This window comes from Neovison vison, chromosome 1, assembly GCF_020171115.1.
Source record: "Neovison vison isolate M4711 chromosome 1, ASM_NN_V1, whole genome shotgun sequence".
NCBI lineage: Eukaryota > Metazoa > Chordata > Mammalia > Carnivora > Mustelidae > Neogale > Neogale vison.
This window is the reverse complement of record NC_058091.1, coordinates 289,019,383-289,047,219: the sequence shown is the minus strand read 5'-3', so window position 1 is coordinate 289,047,219 and position 27,837 is coordinate 289,019,383. Positions and strand designations below refer to the sequence as shown.

Genomic DNA, 27,837 nt, shown 5'->3' with positions numbered 1-27,837 from the left:
AGTCTCAGGTAGTTTGGGGCTAGATTTGAATGTGCTACCTTACTCTGGAATAAGCTGAATAAGTTTGGGGGCTGAAAGAAATGTCAAAGAGGTACAATAATTCAAAGGCTCTATCCCTTCATTTCCGCTACCTCTGCTTACAACAGCAATATTTTTACTCAGACTTCCTGTTTCTGGCACTTGCCTTCTTTTTTGCTGTGTTTATACTTCCCCCTGTCTGTGGTTAAGTAAGTATAAAGTGCCAAAGCTGTAGATTTGTCTCTGTCTCTCTCTCACTGCTGCTCATTCATTCCTACACATAGGCTCACACACCTCCTCTCTCCTTTCTTTTTCTCGCTCAGAATGATGATTCTGGGTACAACTTTTGGTATGGTTTTCTATTTACTTCAAGCCGTTTCTGGAGAAAGTGGCTATGCACAGAATGGTGAGTCATTTCTAACTTTCTTTAGGATTTCAGATTATCTCTAGCATATGCTTCAGGTTACTCAGATCCCTAACAGACCTGATCTGGATACTGGGTTGGAAAAGAGTTGGAGACCTTACTCAGTCATTTTTTAAGTTCTAACCATCAGGACGGGGGGGTCTTAGGGACAATACTGTGGGTGGTTTATAAAGTCTTAGAATTGTCAGAAAAGAATGCATTTGACTCTCTAAATGTGGATCTTAATTGTTGGTCAATGCCTCTGCTCTTACAAAAAGAACACCCATATGGACACAATGGCTGTGCTTATTGGAGAATCTCCAAGGAAGTTTTACCTTTTTAAAAAAATCAAGCTAGATTTCTTTTGCTTAGCTTTTCAGGAGGTTCCAAAAGCATGACTTTCATGATAAAATAATTTCCAGAAACAACAGCTTTGTCTGCATTCACCAATGCCATATCTCTAGCACCTAAAAGAGTATCTAGAACATGTACTCATTCAGTATTCAAATTGAGTATTTGAAAATTTCTTCAAAATACTTTAGTTTTGATAGACTTATGTGAGATTCTTGGTGAATAACTGAACAGAGAAAGATCTGAATTAGTTGTCTCATTGAAATATATTTAATTTTCTACATATTGGCAAATTTATCATCCTATAATAATCTTCGGGATCCTTGAAATACTTAACATCTGGAAGCCTTGCTGCCTACTTAATAAACAGGTTGTAATTACAAGACTGTAGACAAAGGCAAAACAGCCGCAACAGGAGCCAACTGAGAATTTGGACCACTCATTTGTTCCTGAAAATTAAGTCCTATCACTTTAAGAGTTAAAAAGGATTTTCTTACCAAGGTTATCAAATACATCAGCCTAATGATTCAGCTTAGATATGTCAAGTCACGTATTTACTAAGGGTGGAAATTCCTAGGATATTTTCACTAGGGGCATTATCAGAGGGCTGACATTTTTCACAGCGTGACCATGTATGAATTTCGTTGTGAGGATGATTATTATTTGAAAGTGTTGTCTAGTGTTTGCACAGATAGGTGGTTGGCAAGTAACACCTAATTCTTACTCTTCAGAGTATAATCTGTTCCCTCTATTTCCTCCTGGTGGCCATACTTTTTTTTTTTTTTTTCAAAGAAATAAGAATTCTAACTGAAAACTGATCAGATGGATTTAAATTTAAATTTCAGATGGATTTAGGAGATCTAACCACTCATCCACGTTGATCATCTGAAAACACATTTCAGTTTGGGTTGTATAATAATCAGCTGCTATTTGTTGAAAGATTCATTCTTTGATAACCACAAGGATGAACAAAAGAAGAAAGGGTTATTTTTAAAAAACCCAAGCCATTTATGCTTAATTAACTAATTTATTTCAATAGAAAGATTTCTAAACCACATGGCCTTGTCTATGATACATATTCAAATAATTAAATTTTTATAGAAAAATATGCTTAGATAGTGAGCATTTAAAGAAGGATATGTTAACTCACTGTTTTAAGTTCTATGTAATTTCAAAGCCATAGTAATAATACTTTTGACATAGAATTCTTTTTCAAAGGAGCCCCCAAATTTTTCACGTATATTTCAGAATTAGAATTCTTATTTTACCTTTTCATTTATTATTTCTCAAAAACAACAACAACGAAAAGATGATAGTCATAGCTAACCCTTTTTGGGTGCTTACTGTGTTTTAAGCTAAGTCTTTGCATGTATTTTGTTCAATCATTCTTCAAAATAATGTGAATTTCCATATTGAAACAATGAGACATAAAGAGGTTGAGTAACCTGACAAGGACCACAGGTAAAAAGTAGAATAATAAGAATTTAAACCCACAGCTGTGGTGCCGGAGGCCTTAACCACTGTGTATATAACCTTTACCTAAGGATTTTTCAGCTTAGATCAAGTAAAATATTCTCTTTGTAAAATGCCTTGCAATTTTGCAAATTGTTGAGGGGAACTTTTCTTGGTTACAAAGCAACATTATTGGCTAAAGAGCCAAGGAACTGCTTCTCAAAACATAGTCACTTTAATTGTATGACCAATGCTTTGTATATTGTATGAAAATGTACATCAGACTCACTCCACCAGACAGGATGGTTAAGGTAGGTGGGAGTGCTTTGTTCTACTGGTGCTCAGCATCTGCTAGACTGTTTTCTCTCTCTGGCTTATACTGATCTCGAAGAATTTTGGAGACAAAGTTGATCCACAGAAGCCTGAATCCAAACAGTAACGCAGGTTCTGTTGTATAGGATTGGTGGAAGATTTATAGAAGAGAAAACATCAAGACAGAGTGAGGACTGCTGAGTAAAGGCAGGCTAAAGCCACCTAGAACCATTCCACTGAGAAAATAGCCAGTTCTTAGGAGACAAGAGCTTAGTCCTATAAGATTAGGAATGAACATGTTTTAAAATGTGAGCCCTATCTGAGGGTTTTGAAGGGGTGGGGAGTGGGAGCTTGGGGGAAACCAGGTGGTGAGTATTAGAGAGGGCACAGATTGCATGGAGCACTAGGTATGGGGCAAAAACAATGAATACTATTACGCTGAAAAGAAATTTAAAAAAATACATTATTAAAAAAAATAAATGTGATTCTATATTTAAAAAAATGTGAGCACTAAATGATGGGTTTCCCCTTCATTATTTAAAACTGTCATCAGGAAGAAGGCTATACCTTGCTGAAATTACATAAGAAGTCTTTGCTAGTGGCAGAATTGTGGGCCTAGTGAGTTCTAGGAATGGTCAGAAAGAGAAGCGCCAACAGCTCTTATCTAGATCTAGCTTTTCAAGATTTGTGGCTTTATCTGAACCAACCTGTCACTCAGCTAGTTGGTCCACTCATAACCAGCTTTACTAATTTTCTCACAGATCTGCTTAGTTATTGAAATAAAGAAGATGCTGTTTCTACATTTCATTGCATTCAGGACACTCAACTGGGGTTTAATTTTAGTACATTCTATATCCTATTTAAAACCCTAAGAGATTCTAATTCTAATTTCTCTTGTTGATGGGTCAAAGTAATTTCTTGTATTGATGGACCTGGAAGCCATCACAGGCTCACATTGACCACTCCGAGAATGGCTTCAGTTATGCTGGATTTTTTTCAGGTCCAAGTCCAAGTGTATTTGCTGACAATTTTTTTTTTATTAAATACTGTGAAATATATATACAAAATGTTTGTTTAATCTTAGGGTCCTCAACCCAGTCTAAGAAATTTAGTACTATCTGTGACAGATTGTACTGCCCAAAAGTGGCTGAAAAAAAAAAAATTCTGGTTCCCCCCATACTTCCAGAATTCTGATGTCTTTAAGATATAATATCTATAGAGGAAGGAGCTATATACCTATAGAAGCAGTACCTGTAGGATTCATGCGAAGGTCTACTAGATCTGAGTCCTGGCAGATCTAATTTTTTCTAACCACATTTGTCTTAGTAGCTTAAGACAAATTGCTTTAAATAAATATTCGTACAATGGAGATAATCAATTATACTTTTGGTTGGGATGCCTATTTATGCAAGGAAAAGCTATCCCTTAAAAAGTGAACTTCTGACTGTAAGATGGTTCTCATTTTCCTTCATTCAAAAAAGAAATACTTGGGAGTAAATAAATGAAGATTAGTGATAAAGTCAAAGGCTAGATTAGGTAACATTTGAATAATGGAGATAAAGTATCCATATTTGAAATGTACCATTTAACAGAAGAAATTAACAGTATAAAAAAGAAAGAGTATATTTAGTATTTTATTCTAAAGAAAGAGTATACTTAGTATTTTATTCTAGATTTCTGGTGCACTAACTCAATAGCAGAAATATTTAGAAATATTTGGAGGTTATTTAGTAATTGTGATGATTTTGTTCCCTGTTAGAAAAATCTGTGCTCACTAAGGATCAATTTGGTTTGGGTTTGGGCTCTTTTTGGTTTGGGTATTGGTATTGGTTTTTCTGTCTTTTCCCTTGGGCTTTTCTTCTTTAAATAAAATTACAATCATTCTTTCATGTCTGCCCCAAAAGGCTACCATTTCTTTAATTCCACTCCAGATTTCAAAAGGAGGTACCCATTTGCTTCATTAACAGCTGCAGATTTGTTCTTCCCCAGGAGAGTTTGAAGATGCCGAACTGGATGACTATTCATTCTCTTGCTACAGTCAGTTGGAAGTGGATGGAACCCAGCACTTGCTGACCTGTGCTTTTGATGACCCCGACGTCAATATCACCAATCTGGAACTTGAAATATGGTGAGGTGCCTAGAAATCCTGCCTCTCCTTTCATGTATTACTTAGCAAAGGAGGGAGGATGAGGCCTAAATCTCAAGTACTAAAGTCAAATAGATTCCCAAAACTTCCTGAAACTCCCTGTTCTCCAGCAGAGATGCTCTCACAGGTTCATCTGTCCGGCCTTGCTGCTACAGCAAGATGACCTCACAATCCTGACTTCATGGCAGAGTTTAAATCTTGCCTTCCTAGGACACTCCTCCCCAGATTTCTTTGTCCAACATGAGACAGTCTAGTGCTTTGTTGCACTCTGGTGCACAACTACCTGGTTTCTGATCCCAATACTGCACAGACTTAGCTTTTTAACCTAAAGCAAGTTATGTAACTCATCTATGCCTCAGTTTCTTCACCTGTTAAATGAAATATACTAACTCATAAGGAGGTCTACTTGATTAAATAATTTAATACTTTAATAATTTAATTAGAAGACACATCCAGTATATAATAAGTAATGGGAAAAGAACATTAAAATAACAAAATCTGAGTACAGACCTAACTTCCAGTCTCTTGACATAGTTTCACTTCGCATGATACCCTCAGTATCAATTTTCCAAAAATCTGCAGGAATAACCCAGCTCTCGGTTTCATGAGGTCTCAGAGAAAAGGCAAGGGAAAAGAGAAGGTTTCTCTCTGGTTTGAAAGTTTGGTGAAGAGTTCAGGGAGCTTTCTTCTCCCTCCACAAACCATCTTTTGTTGCTGAGGGTTACTCTCTCTGATGACTTGAAAAAAAATGCTCCAATGTGAAATTCTAACTTAGGGTTATCTCCAAATTCATATCAGATGACCTAATTAGTTTCTTAGAAAAAAAAAGCAAGTCAAGATTCACCAGTCGGAAAAGAGGGCTTCTTAAACTCAGTAGTTCTTCAGCCAAGCCCCTCTAATACAAAGTCTAGACAAGCTCTAAATCACATGGGTTACATTAAATTATAGGAGCTTTCCTGCATGTGCTCATGCAGTGCCTCCTGATGGAGTCATTGGAGAAGGATGGTCTTGGACTTGAATTCCATAGTGCGTTCTCACTTTGCCTCTGTAGGTTCACTTCTCTAACACAATTTCCAGAAATAAATCATCAGAAGAACAGCAACCTTCTTTCCAGAAATAAATCGTCAGAAGAACAGCAACCTTCAATGTCCAGAATCTCTACTGCAACTAGATATACCAACATAGCCAAACAACTTATTCAAATTATCCACTCATTTTTATGGACAAAACCCCCTCAACAGAAGTTTGACTTTGGGTTTTCCACTCAGCTCTTTGATGGACTGTCATGCTAGCGTAGTTTCTCGTTGGGAGGCTGAGATGGCCTTTCTGGCCACTTTCCCTCATACCACTTCCTTGCCCCCTCGAATAAATTTGTCCACTTCCTTTTTCAAATTTCTTGATTATTCTTCCTGTCATATTGTCATCTGTCAGCAGCTTCTATTGGGGGTTTTCAATTGGATTTAGATATTTCAGTTGGAAAGGGATTGTCTTAAGACATGTTTTTCAGTGTGAAACAAATATGAGGAGGATAAGGTGCTCCTAGATAGCAGCTGTTTTTATAAAGGTATATGTTGACAGGGATTTTCATGTAATTCCTAGGCCCACCAGGGACATTGTTTCTCAAATCAAAATCCTCTGGTGTGTTATATTTGCTGGATAGGCTAGGTTGCTTTTCCAGTGAAACTAGATTTATTGGAACTTTCTGTTCCTTTAACATGTTAATAAAGAAGAAATTGGAAATGGCTCAAAAATGTGCTTTCTGATGAGGTCTTTACACAGTTTAGATTGTTGCTAGAAACCAGGTATTATTTCCCAGTTTACTAGGGGCATTTTCCTAGGTGAGTTTACCACCTGTCTGATCTGGCCACCAATCTCCCAGTGTTAGAAACTAAATTATTTAGTGTTCCGTGAGAGGATCCACCTCTCAGGAATGTACTTGGATTAGCCAAAATCATAGGATTAGATTACTGGCATGCCAACTGATGATTTCACAGTAGTAGATAACAATTATTATAGATACCCAGATATTCATACTGGACTCAGGACCTATGAGACTTGGTCGTGGGAAAGAAGAGAAACAGAGCAGGCCAGTAGGGTGTATATCAATATAATTCCACTCTTACTGGGTGATCTGAAAATTTTTCATTCACCAAAACATTAACCAGTTTGCAGGTACCTAGGATGACAAAACAGAGGCACCAAAAACAGTTACCTAGGTTAGAATCCCAATAGCAACCCTTATGGAGCTCTGTGACCAAAGAATTACTTAAGCTCTCTGATCAGAACAACTACCTTGCATTGGGGGTTTTGGCATATGGTCAATACCTGTAAATGGCACTTAATTCTCAGTGTAGACTGATTTTCATTAACAATGTGATCAAAAGTTTGTTCAGTAAATAGAAAGTAAAACAAAGGAGTTTGTTCATTTTAAGATGAAGGTTATTTGGTTCAGACTTTAAAGTGCTTATTAATTTTTTTAGGATTAGCTGCCAGCACTTAAACATCTAGTTTATCTCTTTAAAAATCAGTTTTGATAATAGTGGGCCAATAAAGCACAAGTATAAAGTAGAATTCCAGCTGCTTCTGTGGGTAGACATTTAAATCTCAGTCCAGAAGTTAGGCCCACTCTTACAGATACCAAAGGCACTTGAATTGGGAACCCTGGTTTTTAGCTGTTTGTGTAAGTCCTAAGTCAGCTTTCAAAAGGCAGCTGATTTCCTTTATTCCCACATTCCTGGGGATACCACATTCACTCCCAGTTGCCACCTACAGATATCACTTCACATACGTCACTCTTGGTTTCATCATTTACCACCTGTGACACAGGCACCCTGCCAAATCTATCTCTAGAATTACCTAGCAATATCTGTCAGGTAATTAATTTAGTCCTTCTTCAATAAACCATACTAACTTTCAAAGTTGTTTGATATTTTTGAGATTGATTCTGTCTTTCAAGGCCAAATGAGGAATAAAAGCTATAGTTTGCTTTTGTTTCTGTTTTTACTATTTCCATGGAGACATCTGTCTGCCCCCCTTAGGAGAAATGCATTTATCCAGATAAACCAGACATGATTGCAGGAAATTTAGGAAGCTGGAGACAGGGTAGAGAGGCAGGCACTATGGTTTTCCCAACAGTCTCTCCCAGTTTTCAGAAACAGAGGGTTTTTGTGAGTGGCTTAGGGTTGAGGTCCCCTGGGAAGGTCCTACAGGCCCAAATTTGTTAGCCTGAGGTCAAAACTACATCAACAACAACAACAACAAAACAAACAAACAAATAAAACAAACAAAAAAACAGAAGTAAAGCCAGCAAATCACCGAAGTAGTAATTTCTGAAAGTTTATTGTGCATGTACCAAAAGGTTTGCAAACCAGGAGCACTTAAACTAAAATATGGAATGAGGCTTAGAGATATATTGTTATAAAGTAACTTATATAGTGTAAAGGCGATGAAGGTTTATTCTTTACAGTGATTGGCTATAATGTTAGAATTTTCTTAACTGAATGGAAATTGGTTAGTGGTTACCTCCTATCAATTTTGGCAAATGATTTAAGTTTTGCTTAAAGAAGTCACCCAGGTTAAGTTAATCTTGCTTGTCTTACAAAGTAAGCTAAAACATCTGCTTACATGACTAACTCATCTTGTCTGCCCAGAGAATATTCAAGTTTGGTTTCTGTGTCTAATTTTAACATTGGATAATTATAATCCTTTTTTTCTCCCCCCAAAATATCCTAAAATGGCTCTATCTGACAGAAATACAGTGCAATCCACAAACATCTGAGCCATATATATAATTCTAAATTTTCTAGTAGCCACATTTTAAAAAAAGAAAAATAAATAGGTGAAATTAATTTAAATTAACATATTTAATATGATAATATATTTAATTTAATATATTTTATTTAAGTTAATATATCTAAAATATTATCATTTCAACATGCAATCAATATAAAAATATTAATGAGATATTTTAACTCTTTTTTGCATGCTAAATCTTCAAAATCTGTTGTGTATTTCATAGAGCACATCACAGTTTAGACTAGCCATATTTCCAATGTTCAATAACCACATACCAAGTAGTGGCTATTGTGTTGAACGGTGTAGTTCTAGAATATGTCTAATCTTAGCAATAAATACTTAGCAACAAAGTAAATTGTTTTAATCTAGTTAAGTTAATTGAAATTCAATTGGATTGACTTGAGTTTAACTAATCATGGGGAAGACACTAAATTTCCTCTAATTACCTGAGGCCAGGGCCACTGGCACAAAGTGAGATTGTCCACTGTAGTCCACTGGGTTTTCTTAGCTCCTAGCATGGCTTCCCCTCCATATAGAGTGGATCCTGGAATTCAGACACTTAAAAGTATGCCAAGGCTCACAAGCCAACTGTATGGTGACTCTTTCTATTTCATTGCTTATTAATCTCATTCTCCAAAAGGTAAAATGAACCAAGAATACCATTTTATGTTCTTCTTAAACTTCCAACAATACCAAGAACTTGCTTCTTGTTAAGGATTTATAATTGATATTCTACCATGCTTTACTTACAAATATATTCTAAACTCGATGACTAAACTAAAAGCTATTATCTTTTTAATTTCTCCACATCATGTCTTACCTAAATTCAGAAATGAAATCTACTCCAATTCTCCCCTTCTATCCTTATTCATCTAATTGTGACATATTGCCATCTTCAGAACTTTCCATGTGACACTCATCCCAAGTTTGTCCCCTGGTATCTATCTGGCCTAACTTAAAAATTTGCTTTTGATATTTACTCTACTCCAAGGGGAAAAACCTCAATGAAGGATACGCTCTCTAGGAAGTCCAACACACACGCGCACTCACACATACACACACACACACTTAAAGCCAAAACAATTGCATACCTTAAGATATAACAACAAAAAAACTATAATTGGGGGTGGAACAATTTTAAGGAAGGTGCCACAAGTAGTAAATATACTTAGCCAATTAATAAACTTAAAATTTCTTCAGCCATCTCTATCTTTGTCTGAATGCAGAAGCATAACCAGTCACTCAAAGATCACAGCAATCCAGAGCTGGGAGACTCTGCCCCTAAATCTGAGGCATCCTTCTCAGATTTTAACCCAATGCCCAACTCATCTCAAGCCACAGACATGTTCTTTCTGCTCAGAGTCCAGCAACAATCCCAGAGAGGGCTCACTTGAGCACATGCTGAGATAAGTACACCCACATCCAGTTTCCCAAAGAAAACTAACACATTCTGGATTGTAGATAGTAAAGGACCTTTTTAGAAGATATTCCCTATAATCTTTTTAAAAAATAACTTGTTATTTAGAAGAATTCTTTCCATGTAAGCAAATCTGTACAAAGCCTTTATTTTTCCTGCCACTATCCCCACTTCAAATTTGAGCCAGCTATACCTCTATTCAGGGCTATTTGGCTAGAAGTGCATGTAGAAAAAAATTTGGTAACCATGTTTATCACAGGGGAGGGACATTAAATTGAGGGTTGAGGAAGGAAGAGAAATGAGTACTTTTATTTTTATTCTTCATTGTTTAATTATTTTTACAATGAGAATACATATTTTACTTCCTTCTTTAATATGGACTATTTCTTTCACCCTAGAAGGATGCCTCCTGTCCCCTTTCAACCGTTCATCCCATGTGAGCAATCTATCACCCCCTGGTTTTGCCAGTTTCCTATAGTTCTTATAAATGGAATGACACACTGTTTACTCTTTTCTATATAAATTCTCTCACACAACAAAATGCTTTCAAGAATTACCCATGTTGATGTATGTATCAGAGCTCATCTTTTCTACTGCTATTAATTCCACTGCATGAATACATCACAAGCTTTGAATCCTTTCTCCTCTTGATGGACACTGGAGATTTTTCATATTTTAGACTATTATTTTTTTAAGCTGCTACTAAATTATTTTACAGATGTGTTTGTGAATGCACACTTTCATTTCTCTGTGGTAAAAACCATAGTGGAATCACTGAATCATAGGGTAGGTGTGTGTTTAACTTTGTAGGAAACTGTCCAGCAGTTTTCCAGAGTGGTCATACCATATTCTATTCATCAACCAAGAAAGTGTGAGAGCTACACATCGTCTCCAACATGTGGCTTTGAAAACAGTATCTCGCGATTTTTCTTTACCTTTCTCAAATAACAAAAAATTTTGACCATCTTTCGGAGTAGCTGCTGGCCATTTGTATGTCTTCTTGTGGCAGGTGTCTGCTAAAGCCATTTGTCTTTTTTACTGAGTTATTTATCCTTTTATGGTTGATGGGTATGAACTCTTCGTATGTTCTGGATATAACTCCTTTGTCAGATACAGGGATTACAACTATTTTCTGCCAGTGTGTAACTTGTCATTTCATTTTTTTTTTAAAGATTTTATTTTTTATTTATTTATTTGACAGAGAGAGATCACAAGTAGGCAGAGAGCAGGCAGAGAGAGAGAGAGGAGGAAGCAGGCTCCCTGCTGAGCAGAGAGCCCAATGTGGGACTCGATCCCAGGACCCTGAGATCACGACCCGAGCCGAAGGCAGTGGCTTAACCCAGGCGCCCTGTCATTTCATTTTCTTAATGGTGTATTTCAATGAGGAACAAGCTTTCATTTTGATTAAAGTCCAATATGTCTTTTTTTTCTCTTTCATGTTTAATTTTTATGTGTGTCAATACTATTTTTGTTCACTCCCAAAGTCAGAAAGATATTTTCTTATGTTTTCTCCTAGATATTTTATAGTTTGAACTTTAAATTGAGGTCTATAATTCATATCTAATTAATTTTTCATGTAATTAGGGTTCATATCTTCCATATATTTATTCAGTTGTTTCAGGACAATCTGTTGAAAAGATTTTCTATTTCCCATTAAATTGATAAGGCATTTGTATTGAAAATCAATTAAACTTCTATGTGCAAGTCTATCTCTGAACTCTACACTTTCTGTTGATCAACTTATTGATTCTTTTTTTTTTAACATTTTATTTATTTATTTTTGAGAGAGACAGAGAGAGTGTGCACATGAGCAGGGGTGAGGTGCAGAGGGAGAGAGAAAACAGACTTCCAACTGAGCAGGGAACCCAGTACGGGGCTTGATCTCAGGACCCTGGGATCATGACCAGAGCCAAAGGCAGATACTGAAAAGACTGAGCCATCCTTGTGCCCTAATTTATCTAGTCTTATGCCAGGTCTAAAATGGCCTGATTATCATAGATTTATAGCAAATTTGAAATCATCTACTCTGAATCTTCCATATTTGCTCTACTTTTTCAATGTTGTTTTGAGTATTCTGAGCTCTTTATATCTCCACATAAATTTTAGTATCAGTTTGTTTTTTTTTCTTTTAAATCTTGCTGAGATTTTGATTAATATTATATATGTTACATTGGGGGAATTTGTTATCTTCTCACTACTAAATTTGCTAATCCATGAATATGCCACTCCATTTATTTAGATCTCCTTTAATAGCTCTGAGGAATGTTTTATAATGTCCATTGTAAAGGTCTTAAACATCCTTTATTAATTTTATCTTTAAGCATTTTATGTTTATTGTTATCATAAGTAGATTTGTTTTTAAAATTTATTTTCTAATTGTTTGATACTAGCTTATAGAAATATAATTGTCTTTTATATTCTGACCCTGAAGAATTCACCCTACTAGTTCCTGTAATTGTGTTGGAGAATCTATATAATGCTGTCTGCAAAGAAAGGTTTTTTCTTCCTTTTCAAACTGGGTATCTTCTTGTTTATTTTTTCCTCTTGCCTTATGCACTGGGTAGAACCTCTATTACTCTAATAAATAAAAGTGGTGAAAGTGGTTATTCCTGTTTTGTCCTTATCAACAGGAGAAACATTCACAATTTCACCATTAAATATGATAGTAACTCTAGACTCTGTAAATTTCCTTTATCAGGTTGAGGTAATGTTCTTCTATGAATTGCTGAGTTTTTATTATAGGTGGATGTTGAATTTTGTCATATGTCTATCTGCGTTACTTAAGATAATCAGATTATGTGTGACTTTTGTTCTGGTAATATGGTGAATTGTATGATTCATATTTGATTGCTGAACCTGCCTGGATTTCCTGGGATGTGACCTACTTTCTCATAGTAGTAAAATCAATGTGTTAATATTTTCTTGAGGAAATTCTGATATACATTCTAGGGGGACATTTATCTGTAAATTTCTTCTCTGTGATATTTTTGTCAGCTTTTGGTACAAGAGTTGAGCTAACTTCATAAATTAAGTTGGATAGAGTCTGTTTCTACTCTATTTTCCAGAGTAATTTCTGTAGAATTGGCACAGTTCTCAGTTTTCAGTTCTGTTCTTTCTAGAGCCATCTAGCTATTGCTAACCCATGCTTTTCTTAGCATGTTTCTTAAATATTTGCTAGAAGTCACCAACATAGAAGTATCTGGCATAGAGTTTTCTTATTATGGAAGTTTTTTGATAATAAATGTAATTCTTCTGAAAGAAATAGAGCTATTAAGATACTCAATTTCTTCCTTATTTGTACTTTTGGGCAATATCTTTTTCTTAGTAATTGCTCTAATAGTTAACAATATTCAACCTTATCATAGTTTACTTAGAGTTAATATTGTACTATTTCATATATGAAATCTAAGAAACTTGTAATGATACATCAATATACTAACAATTATCACATCCTATCTTATGCACTATTGTTATATATTTTACATCTACCATACATTATAAATGCCACAATAATGTTATAATATTTGTTTTAAGCAATCATTTAGCGTTAAATAATTTAAAATAAAGAAATATATATTGTCTTTTACATTTACCAAAATATAGCCTTTCTGGTACACCTAGTTGTCTCCTATAGATCTGCAATCCCTTATGGTATCAATGCCTTCTGGTCTAAAGAAGTTAAAACAAATCATCTCAATTTTTATTTATCTGGAAATATCTTTACTTGACCCTAATTATTGAAGAATATTTGGTACATGTGAGATTTCAAAGTGGACATATTTTTTTCTCTCTTCCAGAGTTTTAAAGGTATTATTCCAGGGTCTTCAGTCCCCATAGTTTTTGATCAGAAGTGATATTTTTCTCTAGATACTTTCAAAATTTTCTATTTGTCTTTGTTTTTCAGCCATTCAACTGTGATGTGCCTAGGGGTGTTTTCTTTTGGATTGATCCTGCTTGGATTTGCTAAGTTTCTTAAACCTAAAAATAGACATTTTTGTTACATTTGGGAAATTTGCAGCCATTATTTTTTATGGTATTTTTTTCCATCCTAGTATCTTTTCTTGTTCTGGAATTCTAATTACATATTTATTTATCCCTTGATATCATCCTATAGGTCACTGACCATTTCTGTTACTTTAGACTGAAAACTTGTCGTTGCTCTATCTTCAAGTTCACTGACCCTTTCCTCTGCCATCTTCAATCTGTTGTTAAGCCCATTAGTGCGTCTTTACAAATTTTGGATTTACTTGTTCATTACAGTGTTTTCATCTGGTTTTCTTTTACAATTTCCATGGCTCCATTAACATTATACTTCTATTCAATCATTATGGCCATATTCTTTGTTTAGCCCTTAAACGTACTTACAAAAGCTGCTTTAAAGTCCTTTTCTGCTAATTCTAACATCTGGTCACTTTAGAGTAACTGCTTTACATTGACTGCTTTTTGTCTTGATTATGGGTCTCATTTTTTCTTTTTTTCATCTATTATAGTGGCTTTTGAATGTATGAAAGACATTGGTAACAGGTTTTCTGGATTCTGTTAAATTCCTCTGCTGAATGTTAGTTTTACCTCTGTTAGTAGGTCAACAGGACTAGATTAATCTTCAAATTCTCTTTTACTTTGAGACAGCATCTAAGATCTCATTTCCGTACTTTCTAGAGCCATCTAGCTATTGCTAACCCATGTTTTTCTTAGAGTCTCTCCCACACTTGACAATTAAAGGGACATATACTGATATGAGCAAAGTTTATATGCAGATCTGGTGTCATACATCTCCATTAAAAATATCCAGCCATGCAGACAAATCCTCTAACTTCTCAAGAAAATAAAATTGTGGCTTTCTATTATATTCTAGATGCCTATTACAGTGTGATCTGAGGATTGCCATCAAACAAACTTTAAAAAAACTAGGAACAAGGATACCATCCACCTCTTTTTAAAGGATTAATTTCCCTCTCATGTCTGCATACTTTTGGTTACTCTCTAAAGCTTTTAAATAGGATTTCCAAAAAAATAGCTTGTCTAAGGTTTATAATAGTTATATATTAGAGGGCTAGTATGACGTAAGTTGTTCTGCTATTACTGGAACTCAAATATATTCTTTTTATTTAAAAAGTACAATGTGGAACTTTTTAAAAAATATATTTTATTGGGGTGCCTGGATGGCTCAGTGCCTTAAAGCCTCTGCCTTTGGCTCAGGTCATGATCCCAGAGTCCTGGGATTGAGCACCGCATCAGACTCTCTGCTCAGCAGGGAGCCTGCTTCCTCCTCTCTCTGCCTGCCTTTCTGCCTACTTGTGACTTCTGTCAAATAAATAAGTAAATAAATAAATGTATTTATACATTCAAATAAATGTATTTGTTTATTTATTTATTTGAGAGAGAGAGAGAGTGTGTGTGTGTGTGTGTGCATGATGGAGGGAGGGGCAGAGGGAGAGGAAAAAGCAGATTCCAGGCTGAACAGGGAGCCCAATGCAGGGGTCAATCCTATGACCCCAGGATCATGACCTAAGCCAAAGGCAGACACTTAACTGATTGAGCACCCCAGTGCCTCAGTTTGGAGATTTTGTTGTTAGTTGTACAGTAGGCAACAATCTCTCTTCCTCAGTTTCCTGAAAATCTGATCTGAATTGGGAAGAGGAAGTGACAGAGTTCAATTCCTAGAGCATGGCTACTGTGTGTTAAGCTAGGGAACATGGGAAGAAGGGTTGATTTTAAAGTCTGTTGATTAGGTAAAAGTGGAGCACAGTCAAAATTACCTTTAAAATCCCTAAATTACCCATTAAGTATGTATGGTTTTATGTATACAATTCTTTAGACTATTGTATCATTTCCTTTAAGTTTTCTGAGGGCAATGTTTCTTTACAGGTTTTATTTTCTCAATTTATTTCTGCAGGATATCAAAAAGAGAAATTACCTTCTCACCTAAACAAGTATTTGTTTTTCAACGATTGATCATTTAAAAATAGGAATTTTCCATCTTTTTCATGAACATACTTTGACTGTTTCAGATTCAGTATATCAGTAGGTATGACAATAGCAAGAAGCCACATTATTTGATTCTGTCTCTCTCTCTCTCATAAGCATCTATGCATCCACACACCTATGGACAGAGTTGAAGTCACACAACTGAAATATCCATGTAATGCTACTCCATTGTATACAGAGACTCCGACTTGATTTAAGATGGATTCACTTTTTGTTTCTACAGTGGAGCCCTTTTGAATGTAAAATGCCTGACTTTTGATAAACTACATGAGATGTATTTCATTAAGACAAAGAAATTCTTACTCATCGGAGAGAGCGAAATACATGTGAAACTTGGAGGAAAGAGCATAACTTCCAAGAAACTGAACATAGTCAAAATAGGTAAGAAGTTGTATATAGGGGTATGGTTGCCATTTAGGGATATATGAAGACACTGATTCAGTGTCATAACCTGTAAGTAATGGGAAAAAAATAAAGTTATTTTTAAAACCTCAGACGACTTTGGTGTAGGAGAATGTCTAAACCTATTACAGTGCATCAATGCAATGGAATAATAACTACTCATATTTATTCTACCTATGGAGATTGGATAAAACAATATACACAAGGTGGAAACTGGACAAAGTGATTGAAGAGATGCATTCTTTTGCTGGTTTTAAATACTGTGGTTCACTTTCTCTCCCTATTTTTGACCCCTTCTTTGGCGCCCAAAAAGAAAATTAAAGGTAAGAGAGCAGTATTCATTAGAGACAACAAGGAGGTGAGAAACTTTAAATCTATCTCAGCTTTGCTTCACTAAATTGGTAAAATATAGAGTAAAAGCAGAAGTTCTATCTATAAAAAATTACCCAGAAAAAAAGTCAGAGATAGTGAAAAAGACACATTAGTCAGAGGGTTGTGCATGTTGGCCACACAGCAACATAGGTCACAACCTATGTGAAAGCTAAGAAGGAGATAATAACAACAAGGTAATTATGAGTATGGGACACAAGAAAGTTGACTTTTGTCATTTGTAGACTAGGCTGTCATGGATGGATGGTCAGTTTGTGCACTGTGCAAGAGCATAATATCTACAGGTTCATCACTGGAATTGCAAATATAGATAGATAGATAGATAGATAGATACACACACACACACACACATAATTGCAAATATGTATCTCTCACTTCTCTGAGAGCAGGTAGAAAGGACAAAGATTCTCAGTCTTCTGACAGACTCCTGGCATTTTAGAGACTCCAGCTGGCACCCTGTCCATCTGAATCCCCAAATCATACCCAGTTCTATCAGAGGCCCAATTTCTATACCCCAGCAGAAACAAATCTCAAAAACCACACCTGAGGGGCCAAGGGAAAAAAGCAGTCGTGCTTACACCTGGTAGCATGTGCTCCTGTGAAGTTGGAGTTAGGAACCCCTTGGGGTTTTAGAAAGCACCCTTAAGCAACCAGGATGAGAGATAGTGGAGGCATATTACTCAGTAGTACCTTCTTCTGGTTCTTAAAGTTATATTTCATTGGCAGAACTGTCATTGAATTGAATTTAAACTGGAAGTCCCTGATTGAGCCCTAGAACAGAGTTCTCCTGCAACCACCTGGCTCTCACAGACTTCCCCTTCTTTAGGTTTGGACCCTCTGATAAGGCTAGAGGGGTAACTTCCTCCATTCCTATTAGTCTTGGTGGCGTAAATCTGTTACGCCAGATTGTTTCCAGAATGAATTAACTTATAAAAATATTGCTTGAGAAATGAGCTACTTTTTCTAATGTGCTCAAAGGCACCCTTTGGACCAGAGACAGACCTATTTGGAGGACACCTGGCAAGCCACTATGAGATAATGGAGCACAAAAACAAAAGCTAGAGAAGAGCAAGCCTCAGAATTAGACAGAATTGGCTTTAAATACTAGCAAACCATTTTCTAGAAGCCTGAACTTAATTAATCTCTCTGAGACTCAATTTCCTCATCACTATAGCGGTAATAAGGGATTGTTTGTGGAAGCCTGTATAACTAAAGCACTTGGTGCTTAGTAGGTATATAATCAATATAAGTCTGTTCTTCCCTTACTGGGAGTCCTTGGGAGATGGGAAAGAGGCAAGGAATTCAGTGTCAGAGGTTTCATTGAGAAGGTGAATCTTAATTATTCTCTTGAATGAAGAGTAGGAACTGACTTGGCATGTGAAAATGTTGACAATATTCTCTGGTGGTCTGTTTCTTTATACCCACCTGCCTTTCCCCTTTTTCCCCCTGGGCACCTTCCCTTTCTATAGTGCATCTAAGAGTAAAAAAGAACAAACTTCCTCTTTTATAAGACATCGAAGGGCAAAGGAGAGACTTCCTCTTTTTCAGGATCTCTGGGGCAATGTAGGAAAATCTTAGGTGGTTACCACTATGAGCAAGTGACAATAATGAGTGAGCCAAATTCCACCACATGAGTTCACTTTACGGGGTCAGCAAGTTGGTCTCAAAGCCCAAATCAGGTAGCTTAAACTCCAGATCAGTCTACAGAGTAAGAGTTTGATGAGCACATACTCTCCCATTAACAATAGGTTTAGCTTAGATTTTAGCCTATGTGCTCCCCATCTCTGTCTGAGATCAGCCATGCAAAAAAGTGGCTGTCCCACCTTTAGACAACTAACATCCCAGGCTTTGGCAATAGAGTAGCTAAGAACCCAAGACAGGAAAGCCCCTAGACAATAGTGGAGAGGCCACCTGACACGCATGCTTTTCAAAGAATTTAGTACATTTCTCTGGGATCGTTTTGCCTAGAATAAAACCTATCTCCCTCAATAGCATTTCATATATGGTGCATATGATCCTAAGAGGAACTTTGCATGGCAAACAGGCAGAAGGAAGAGACAAGAGAAGAATTTAGAGCCAATACAAACTAGACTGAAGTCACACCGGAAGTTATGAGCTTAGGGCCAGGAGGCAGACCCTCAAATTCTATATAGCTGAGACATGCAAGTCTCCCAGCTTACAATCTGATTTTATTGGAATAACAAGGACTCAAAGTTCAAATACTCCTATTTGGGGGCCAGTTATTAGCAATTTCTCTAGTATTCAAAAGGCAAAGAGAATATGTTTTAGTGTAGAATTGGCACTAGCTGCTATAACAAATAAACCCTAAAACATATGATATCTCAAACACCAAAAGTTTATTTTTTTGCTCACATAAGAACCAAAATAGGTATTTCTAATCTGTGGTTGATGCTCCTCCAAGCAATATTCAGATTTCCTTCATTCTGTGCTCCATTATCTTCAACATATGTCTCCAAGTGTTAGAAAGGGAATAAACATAGAGCCATACATGTAAGGTTCCTGGGCCAGGATGGGAGATGGTACACATCACTTCCACCCACGTTGCTCACAAGACCACACCCAACTGCTGGGGAGGCTGAAAAGCATAGTTAGGCTGTGAATCAGGAAGAAGAAGAAACGGTTTTCTCAACAATTTCCCAGTTACTGACTCAGAAAAAGAACGTGATTTTCAGAGTAGATGAATTTTAAAAAGTATAAATGAATTTTAAAAAGAACATTTCTTTTTAATTTCTTTTTCCTTTCCAGTTAAACCTGAGGCTCCTTTTGACATAAGAGTCATCTATCGCGAGGGAGCAAATGATTTTCTGGTGACATTTAACACATCTCATTCACAGAAGAAGTATGTGAAAGAATTAATGCATGAGGTGGCCTATCGCCAGGAAAAAAATGAAAATGACTGGATGGTATGTAGATTACCCACATTTATCCATTACAACATTCATAAAGATGTATATATAAATATACTTTATAAGTAAATTTACATAAAATATACAAAATTTAAAACACTTACATAAAACTCTAAAATAAAAACTTCTTAATGTTATAAATTTCATTGTCCTGGAGGTAAATTTACCTGGGGAGGGCCCATAGCAATTTTGTGGTCAAAATATACCTTTTCTTGGAGAGTCTGCGTAGCTCAGTCATTAACCTTCTGCCTTCAGCTCAGGTCAGGCTCCCTGCTGGGCAGGAAGCCTGCTTCTCCCTCTCCTACTCCCCCTCCTTGTGTTCCCTCTTTTGCTATATTTCTCTCTGTCAAATAAATACATAAAATCTTTAAAAAAACAAAATGTACCTTTTCCTGAAAGAAGCTTCAGGTTCCACAAAACCTAGGTCTTCTCGGGGCCATCCCATTCTAGCTCTAATTTTTATTTTTTTGCTTTATTTTTTTCTTTTCATAATGTTTCTAAATTAGGCTGTTGAATTAACAATACAGATTAAGACAGAATCTATCCTCTTTATTTGGGGGGGTCTCAAAAAGTACACAACTCTCACAGGCAAATCAGACAAAAATCATGACCAAGTCATAGCCACAGTCTGGCTATGGAATTAGTTGTGGAATCAGCCTGAAGTAAGGAAGCAAGTGGAATATTTTTCTTCATTTTTTTAAAAGCCTGAGTTCTTCATCTGCTTAGTAACAAGATTCATTTGTATCATAATTTGGAGGGCTATTTAGACTCTATGAGTTACTGTTGTTGGAATGGTCTAGCTGTCCCTGAAATTTGTCTTGAGGAAAAGACAGGAGAAATATAGAGTGTCCCAGATTTTCAGGTTCCTCTTAGCCTACTGGCTTAACTTCTGTCTTTTTTGTACCACATGGACAAAAACCAAATGATGGCTTCTCCTTCTCAAGGTGAGGCCAGGATTAGCCTTCTTTTTCCACAACATGTTTCTGTACAGTACTTATACTAAATGTAATGTCTGCCCTAAACAGCCTTCTCTGTCTTTCTACCCATCCATCCTACAAACTAGGCTACCTTGATCCTGCCCTCTTGAACCTTCATCTGAAAACACACCAGTGGAAAAACAACTATAGCCTAGAAAGAAAGGATCTTGAATAAATGATAGTAGGATAGTCAGTTTGCTACTTGCCAAAAAACCCAAGTTAAATGTTTAACTTGCTCCATATAAAAATAAAATAAAATAAAAAGATGATTTAAGGAAATTATATAAAAGTGAAACTATAAACCAGGTAGGGAAAATATAGGTAAATGTTTATATAATCTTGAGATGAAGAAGAATATTCTAAACATAAAAGCAGTAAAAAAAGGCAAAAGATTGATATGTGTGACTACATAAAAATAAAGGCTTATAAATGTCAGCACATAAAATAATCAAAGTCATTAAGCAACTTAGAAATTAGAAATTAGGATTAAATTGTCACATATACAACTGACAGATGGTTAATATCTTCCCTATATAAAGAGGTCATATAAATCATTAAGAAAAGGACAAATGTAGAATAGAAAAATTAGCAAGAAACTTGGAAATGTCTCATAAATTAGAAATATGTAAATTCAATAAATACATGAAAACTAATAATTGAATAAGTATAAATGTAAGTAACAACGGAATATTAACTTTTTATTGATCAAATTGAAAGATGTTTTTTCCTCCTTAAGGGTAATACACATTTTTGAAGATACTATTGTCTCTATATTGTTATTTACAATATAGAGTGGTATATTTTCTAGAGAGAAATTATTCCTGCTCACTAACCTTACCATTCCCTTTTATTTCCTTTTGGAATGTGAAATGGGGGAAAAGGGGAAAAAAGAAATTAAAATATAGAAAGGAAGGTGGGAGCCTGGGAGTGATATATCCTCTTGGAATGGAGAGCCCAGCTCACCTGGGCTGAACAAAGGTCACCTGCTCATCTGAACAAAGACTTATGGTACTGTTGTCTTCCTTGACCGCTGGTAGCATCATTTAGGAGCTCACACATGGTCCTCCCCACGTCATAGCTTCTTTTCCTAATGAGAGTATCCATGTGACTGAAGACACTCAACTTGAAATGATTCGGGGGATCTGGGTAGCACTTCTTTTTTAATCCTAGACATGTAACAGCGTACTTTGTTCTTTAGCATGTGAACATATCCAGTACAAAGCTGACACTCCTACAGAGAAAACTACAACCTGATGCAATGTATGAGATTAAAGTCCGGTCCATCCCTAATGCCAACTATTTTCAAGGCTTCTGGAGTGAATGGAGTCCAACCTTCCACTTCAGAACACCAGAGATCACAGGTGGGAAATGACTGCAGAATCTTTGTGCCCTTCATAGGGCTTTGCATGTCAAAGTGTGTGAGCAGGAGTGAGAGCCAGAGAGGCTAAATGAACCCACAGTTAGGACTCCGCCGAGGGCTTTCTTACAGTTTTATAGAATGACCTGCCATCTTTGCCCCTTTGGTGAAGAACAAGGAAGTGGTGGGAGCAAGGTCCTTAGTTGTTGACCAAATGACTCTACTGTTATCGTCAGTGACTCTACTGACCTAGATGCTCTTGGGAGATGCTAATGCTGAAAAAAATGCCCATCTACTACCTCCACTTTACCAATTTAGACTGGAATTCCAATGGCTGGTCTCTGTAAAGTGCCTCTAGGGAATGCCTGTGGTGATGGAAGAATGGCAACCAAATGCTGCTCTTCCATGCCTCCTTTTTCAGAATTACAAAGATACCCACGTGGTCTAGGAAGCAAGAATGGCTAGAAAAAACAAAGAACATGGCTCAGGCAGGCCCCTGAGGAACAAAAACACTGCAAACATATCTTATCTTTGAGGTATGAGGGGAACTGTTCTGCCATCCCAGACTCCCATTCTGAGACTGGAATTTGCCGAGTCTTCAGTATAGAGAATCCACCGCATCATTCTCCTGCAGGGCTTCCTTCTCTTGGTGGTGGGAGTTGGGAGAGAGTTCTGGCAGCTTAATGCCTGTCACTTTTATGTTTCAAGTGACAGATGTTCTAGACCTGGTCACCCAGTTCAGTGCCACTTACTGAAACCAAAATTCTTAGTTTATAAATCTAGTACATCCTCGTATTCATTGAAAAGTAACTTTGAAGAAATAATAGATGGTCCTATGTTACTAAATAAATTCAAAGCACCCTGAAAGCTTCCCCTACTACATGGTTAATGATTGCTAACCAAGATCTATCCTTGCATTCCAGGGAGGATGGATCCTGTTTTACTAACTATTAGCATTCTGAGTTTCTTCTTTGTGGCTCTGATGGTCATCTTGGCCTGTGCATTATGGAAAAAAAGGTGAACTTTAACTAATAAAGAGGGTGGTTACATGGGGTCCCAGACAATTGGAGCTCTAACCCTATTTATTGATGAAAAAACTACAAAGGGGAATAAAGCATTTCTGGAATTACAGTGCCCATATTCCTCCCTAGCCGGGGGCACTGGTGAATTTCAACCTTTAATTTCATAAGGGATGAAAATATGTAAATTTGACAGAGGACAAATCTTCCTCCCAAACTTTTTCTCCTAACAGAATAAAAAGTATGCCCCCAAAATGTTTGGGTGGCTTGGAGTACCCAGGGAAAATGCAGAACTTATTTGAAAGCTTGAATTTCAGCACATGACTTTATGGGGCTTTGCATTCTACCCCATGACAGAGCCATGTTGGCTTCAATACAAAAATGATGTTTTCGGTACATACCTTCAAGTTATTAATGTTCTAGAAAGCTACCCACAACACAGAGCCATGTATTCTCATAAGACTCCAACTTGAAAAAGAACAACTTAGAGCAATTTCCCTGGGTGATATAGAAAATATTCCTCATCTCCACCAGAACAAGAGCAGAGGGGAGGAATAAGATGACAACACCTGTATTAGGAGTAGATGAACAGGGTGAATGTTGGCTTCATAGCTACACCATTGCCAAACTTCACTGTTCCTCTTTCCCAGGGCTCTTTCCCCAGTGTTCACAGAGATGACTGACAATGACCCCTCTGTGAACTGACAGGACACTGAGGCCCAGGGAAAACAAGTCACTTACTCAATCTCACCCACCTAGTTGGAGCAGAGCCAAGACTAGAAATCCGCTCTTCTGATTTCCGACTCAGAATGAATGGAAAGACCTACTGTGCATGCTCCCACACCATTCATTTCCTCTCTCTCAATGTTCTTTCATTTCAGAATTAAACCCATTGTGTGGCCCAGCCTCCCTGATCATAAGAAGACTTTGGAACAACTGTGCAAGAAACCCAAAAAGGTGAGGGCTTCTGGAGCTTCTACCACAATGTTAGAGGCATCCCAGTACCCAAGAATGATATTGCAGGATAGAGAATAGTTGAACAACAAGTTTTGGTCTTTTGTGCATCCCATGACTAGGGTCCCTCATGAGATCCTGGCTGTACCACCCTAGAGGCAGGAAACTAAAATGAGATAAAAGTCTCAGAAGTCTCCCAGGGTGGAGGACATAGCCAGTCCCTTTAGACCTTGATGTGTCAGAGCGTTTCCAGAGGCAGAGTCATCTAGAACATGTGGGTAGTTCTCCAACATTCTCTGGTAGACCCCTGTCAGAAAGTTCTTTATATCCTTCCTTGAATTGAACCTTTGCTTGTGCTCCCTTTGGAGCACTCTCTATGCCTTCTCTCTTTTTTGGTGCAGAATTTGAATGTGAGTTTCAACCCTGAAAGCTTCCTGGACTGCCAGATTCATAAGGTGGATGGCATTCAAGCTAGAGATGAAGCAGAGAACTTTCTGCAAGACACTTCTCCTCCACAACTAGATGATACTGAAAAGCAAAGGCTTCGAGGGAGTATGCAGGGCCCCACCTGGCCATCAGAGCATGCAGTCATCACCCCAAAAACCTTCAGAGGAGATTCACCCTTCAGAAGCCTGGCTGGGAGCACCAGTATGTGTGAGGTCCTTGTGCAACCTTCTTCCAGGTCCCCAGACTGCAGGGAAGGTGGCAAGAATGGGCCTCATATGTACCAGGGCCTGCTGCTTGGGTCTGGAACTACAAATAGCACCATGCCCACTCCATTTCCTTTCCAGCCAGGAATCCTGACACTGAACCCAGCTGTCCGGGGACAGCCCGGGCTCACTTCCTTGGGATCGAGTCAGGAAGAAGCATATGTCACCATGTCCAGCTTCTACCAAAACCAGTGAATTGTCAGAAATGCAGGACTGGAACCATGAAGACCAAGATGACCGAGCTCCTACTTACTTTCCCTCATAGGACAAAGAAGACAAAATTAATGCCAGCCCTCCGTATAATCTATAGGATTCAGAAACATAGCTTGGACCACTCCTCCCCACTCCAGGGTCATTTGGCTTGAGGGAGGAACACTCTGCTGCAGGCAACCCAAATTATTCCATTATTTCAGAAAGAAAAAGAAGCAGGAAAGAATGAAAGAAAGGGTGGAGGAGAGGAGAAAGGGGGGTGTACGGCAGGAAGAAGGCAAGGGCAGACAGAAGGAAAGGAGAACGGAGATGATATCTTCCATTACTAGGACTCACTGTGTGTCCTGTGCTCTACACATCTTGTCTCCCTGCATCCTCATGGTAATCCCGGGCACTGGCGCAATTTTTATTATTATTATTATTATTATTCTCTTTTCTAATGGATAATGCAACTGAGTCTTGGAGGCGTTAGGTAACTTGTCCCTTTTGTTCCCCCTCAGCATGGGGTTTGATGGTTGGCATCTAACTGTGCCCACCGCCCTTCAAGCCATGTACCTTCTCGTTGATTAGGGGTCGTTCCCTTTACAAGTGCCAGACTTCAATAATATGGAACAGGATGACTATATAATTTATTGTCCAAATTGAGTCATTTTGAAAGTGAAAGGGGAAGTTATAAATACTCATTCCAGGACAAGTAGCATAAGTCAGGAGTTTCCCAGGCATATGGGGACAAGGCCACCAAAAAAAAAAAAAAAAAAAATGCTAAGAGAAAGAAAGGGTGATGTAGTATGTGAACTACCATGGCTAGCCACGTCTATGAAAACTGAATAAGGCAAGAAAAAGCCACAAATGCCACTTGATTTTGTTTTCCTGAAAAAGGAGAAGCCCAAAATTTCTACTGTTAGTTATCAAACACATGATTCTCTTGCTACCACCACCCAGCTGCATCCATTGACACAGAAGAATCTGTTACCAGCTCTGGATACAGGTGCACTTGAGCAATAAACCAAGAATAACCTTTCTTTGTGTGTAGAGACTGCCCCAACCCAAACATAGCTACAGACTGTCCTGAGTTTTACAGCCTTAGATGCTGCCACAAGCTTCAAGGGAGAATTATAAACATACACAGTGAGTGAGCTGACTTGGCCTGGGTCTTGAAGATAAAGAAGATTTGACATACGTCCCCTTGCCTTTCTTGGTCTACATGAATTTCTGGTTATTATCTCAAACCAGGTTAAGACAGCTAAGTAATCACAACCCAGGGGAGTGCAGGGGAGGTCTCTCCCATAGGCCCCAGCCCCTGGGCACCTGCAGAATCACACAGGGCAGCTGAGGCACAGGAAGTCATGAAGGGCATGGGTTCAGGATTTGGTTTGGTTTCGTTCAGGAGTTTGTCCCTGCTGTTGTTGGGGTTGATATTTCATATCTTTTTTTTCTTTCTGTTTTTAGTTTGTTGAGGAGGTGATGTGTTTTTAATCTCTTAGTTTTGTTTTGTGATATCTGGGAAGGGGGTTTTAAATTCTGTCTAACAGATCTTATTTGCTGGTTTAGCAGCCTAATTATAGTAAGATCATTTATTCTTCCACTGGGCATTATACCTTACAAATGCTTTTCCCTGAATCAGTGAAGAATATAATCTCACATTCCCTTCATGCTTTTGTGATTTTTAAAGCATTTCCATAAGCATTATCCCTTTTATTTCCTTGACAAGTGTTTATGGAAAGTCTGCTATATGCCAACCCCAGGGCTGGGCATGAGGAATCGAAGACTAATAAAGTCGGGGGCCTCATAAAGTGAGCAATCTAATAAAAGTGCCAGCTTCGTAAACAAATGATTATAATCACATAAAGTGCTATAATAGAGGCATGATCATTCAAAGTGCCCTGTTGAAGACAATCAGAGAAAATGCCATGTCTGCATGGAGGAAAAGCAGAATCTGCCTGGTTTGTCAACAGCAGAAGACATTTTCCACCAGGTAGACATGTGTTCTTTACCTTTTGTAGAAATGGGAACCAGGTCTCAAAGAGGGGGTCATCACAGGAAACTTCGTATCAGCCTAGTTCTCTGGTACTTTATCCACCGAGGTCCTATGAAGTGTGTTGTTAGCTTTGACTTATGGGAAAACTGGGAGACAGAAAGGACAGGTAAGTCATTCCACCTGAGGTGTGAAGTCAGGACTTAAAGCCAGAAGTTTGTTTCCCTGACATAATAGACAATCTCTCAAAGAAATGAGAGCATAAGTCTAGAGGAAGATCCAAGTTGCTCCAGCTCTAAAATCCTGTGTTTCAGTATTGTTGAGTACAGATTATCATTTGAATTTTGTGTGTGAGTGTCTGTCTTTTACTGGAGGGATTTAAAATTATTGTATTATCCTCTTATAATCATAACTGCTGCTAATGTGTGATCTTATACTCAGGGATAATGTATAATATCAGATTATGAATTAGTTCTGACTGACCTCCTTTCAGATTTCATTAAGAAAGAAAATCTGGTGAGAGACAATGCAGAAGGCAGAGATGTAAACTGCTAGTTCTGTATAGCATGAAATGATTGCTGTTTTGACAGGCAGCTCATTTGGTCAAATAAACAATCCTGGCTGGATCTAGGGAGCCTTGGCGTGTTCAACTGATTTTCCACTAGCTTTTGCCTCACCTGTCCTTCTGGTTTCCATGGAAACTGGGTTCAGAAAAGCCAAGGATAGGCTATTTCAGATGTGCCTACATGTGTTTTCATAACACTTCTGGAGGCACTATAAGATGGAACTGGCCAGGAAGGTGGTGAGAATATGTGATAAGACAACTGGAATGGTGCAGATCAGATGGCATTTGTCAGCTCAGTGGTTTTTCTTTGGGGTTGTTCTAAAAACTCTCCAGAATTCACTACAGTGAAGGTCTCTGATTGGACCACATACTTCCCATGGGCATTACAAACATTTTGCAGAGCTGCTAAGTATCTAAGTATCCATTGTGTGTTACCATCTCATATTTAATTAAATGCTATGGAACTCTC

The 27,837-nt window shown here is 37.5% G+C and overlaps 1 protein-coding gene across 1 annotated transcript; it reads left to right on the top strand.

Moving 5' to 3' along the window:
• The first annotated feature begins 248 nt into the window (after window positions 1-248).
• On the top strand, window positions 249-27,837 carry IL7R (interleukin 7 receptor). Its single transcript, XM_044232820.1, has 8 exons — window positions 249-424; window positions 4,526-4,664; window positions 16,106-16,263; window positions 19,441-19,598; window positions 21,777-21,939; window positions 22,859-22,952; window positions 23,836-23,911; window positions 24,310-27,837. The coding sequence occupies exons 1-8, from the start codon at window positions 343-345 to the stop codon at window positions 24,811-24,813; spliced, it is 1,374 nt and encodes a 457-aa protein (XP_044088755.1). The 5' UTR covers window positions 249-342; the 3' UTR covers window positions 24,814-27,837.

What these genes read in the sequence shown, in the direction of transcription:
- IL7R (XM_044232820.1), top strand. Translation starts at nt 343, where the DNA reads ATGATGATTCTGGGTACAACTTTTGGTATGGTTTTCTATTTACTTCAA. An exon ending in ACTGAACATAGTCAAAATAG is followed by an intron (nt 16,264 to 19,440) that starts GTAAGAAGTTGT and finishes TTTCCTTTCCAG; the next exon opens with TTAAACCTGAGGCTCCTTTT. An exon ending in CAGAACACCAGAGATCACAG is followed by an intron (nt 21,940 to 22,858) that starts GTGGGAAATGAC and finishes CTTGCATTCCAG; the next exon opens with GGAGGATGGATCCTGTTTTA.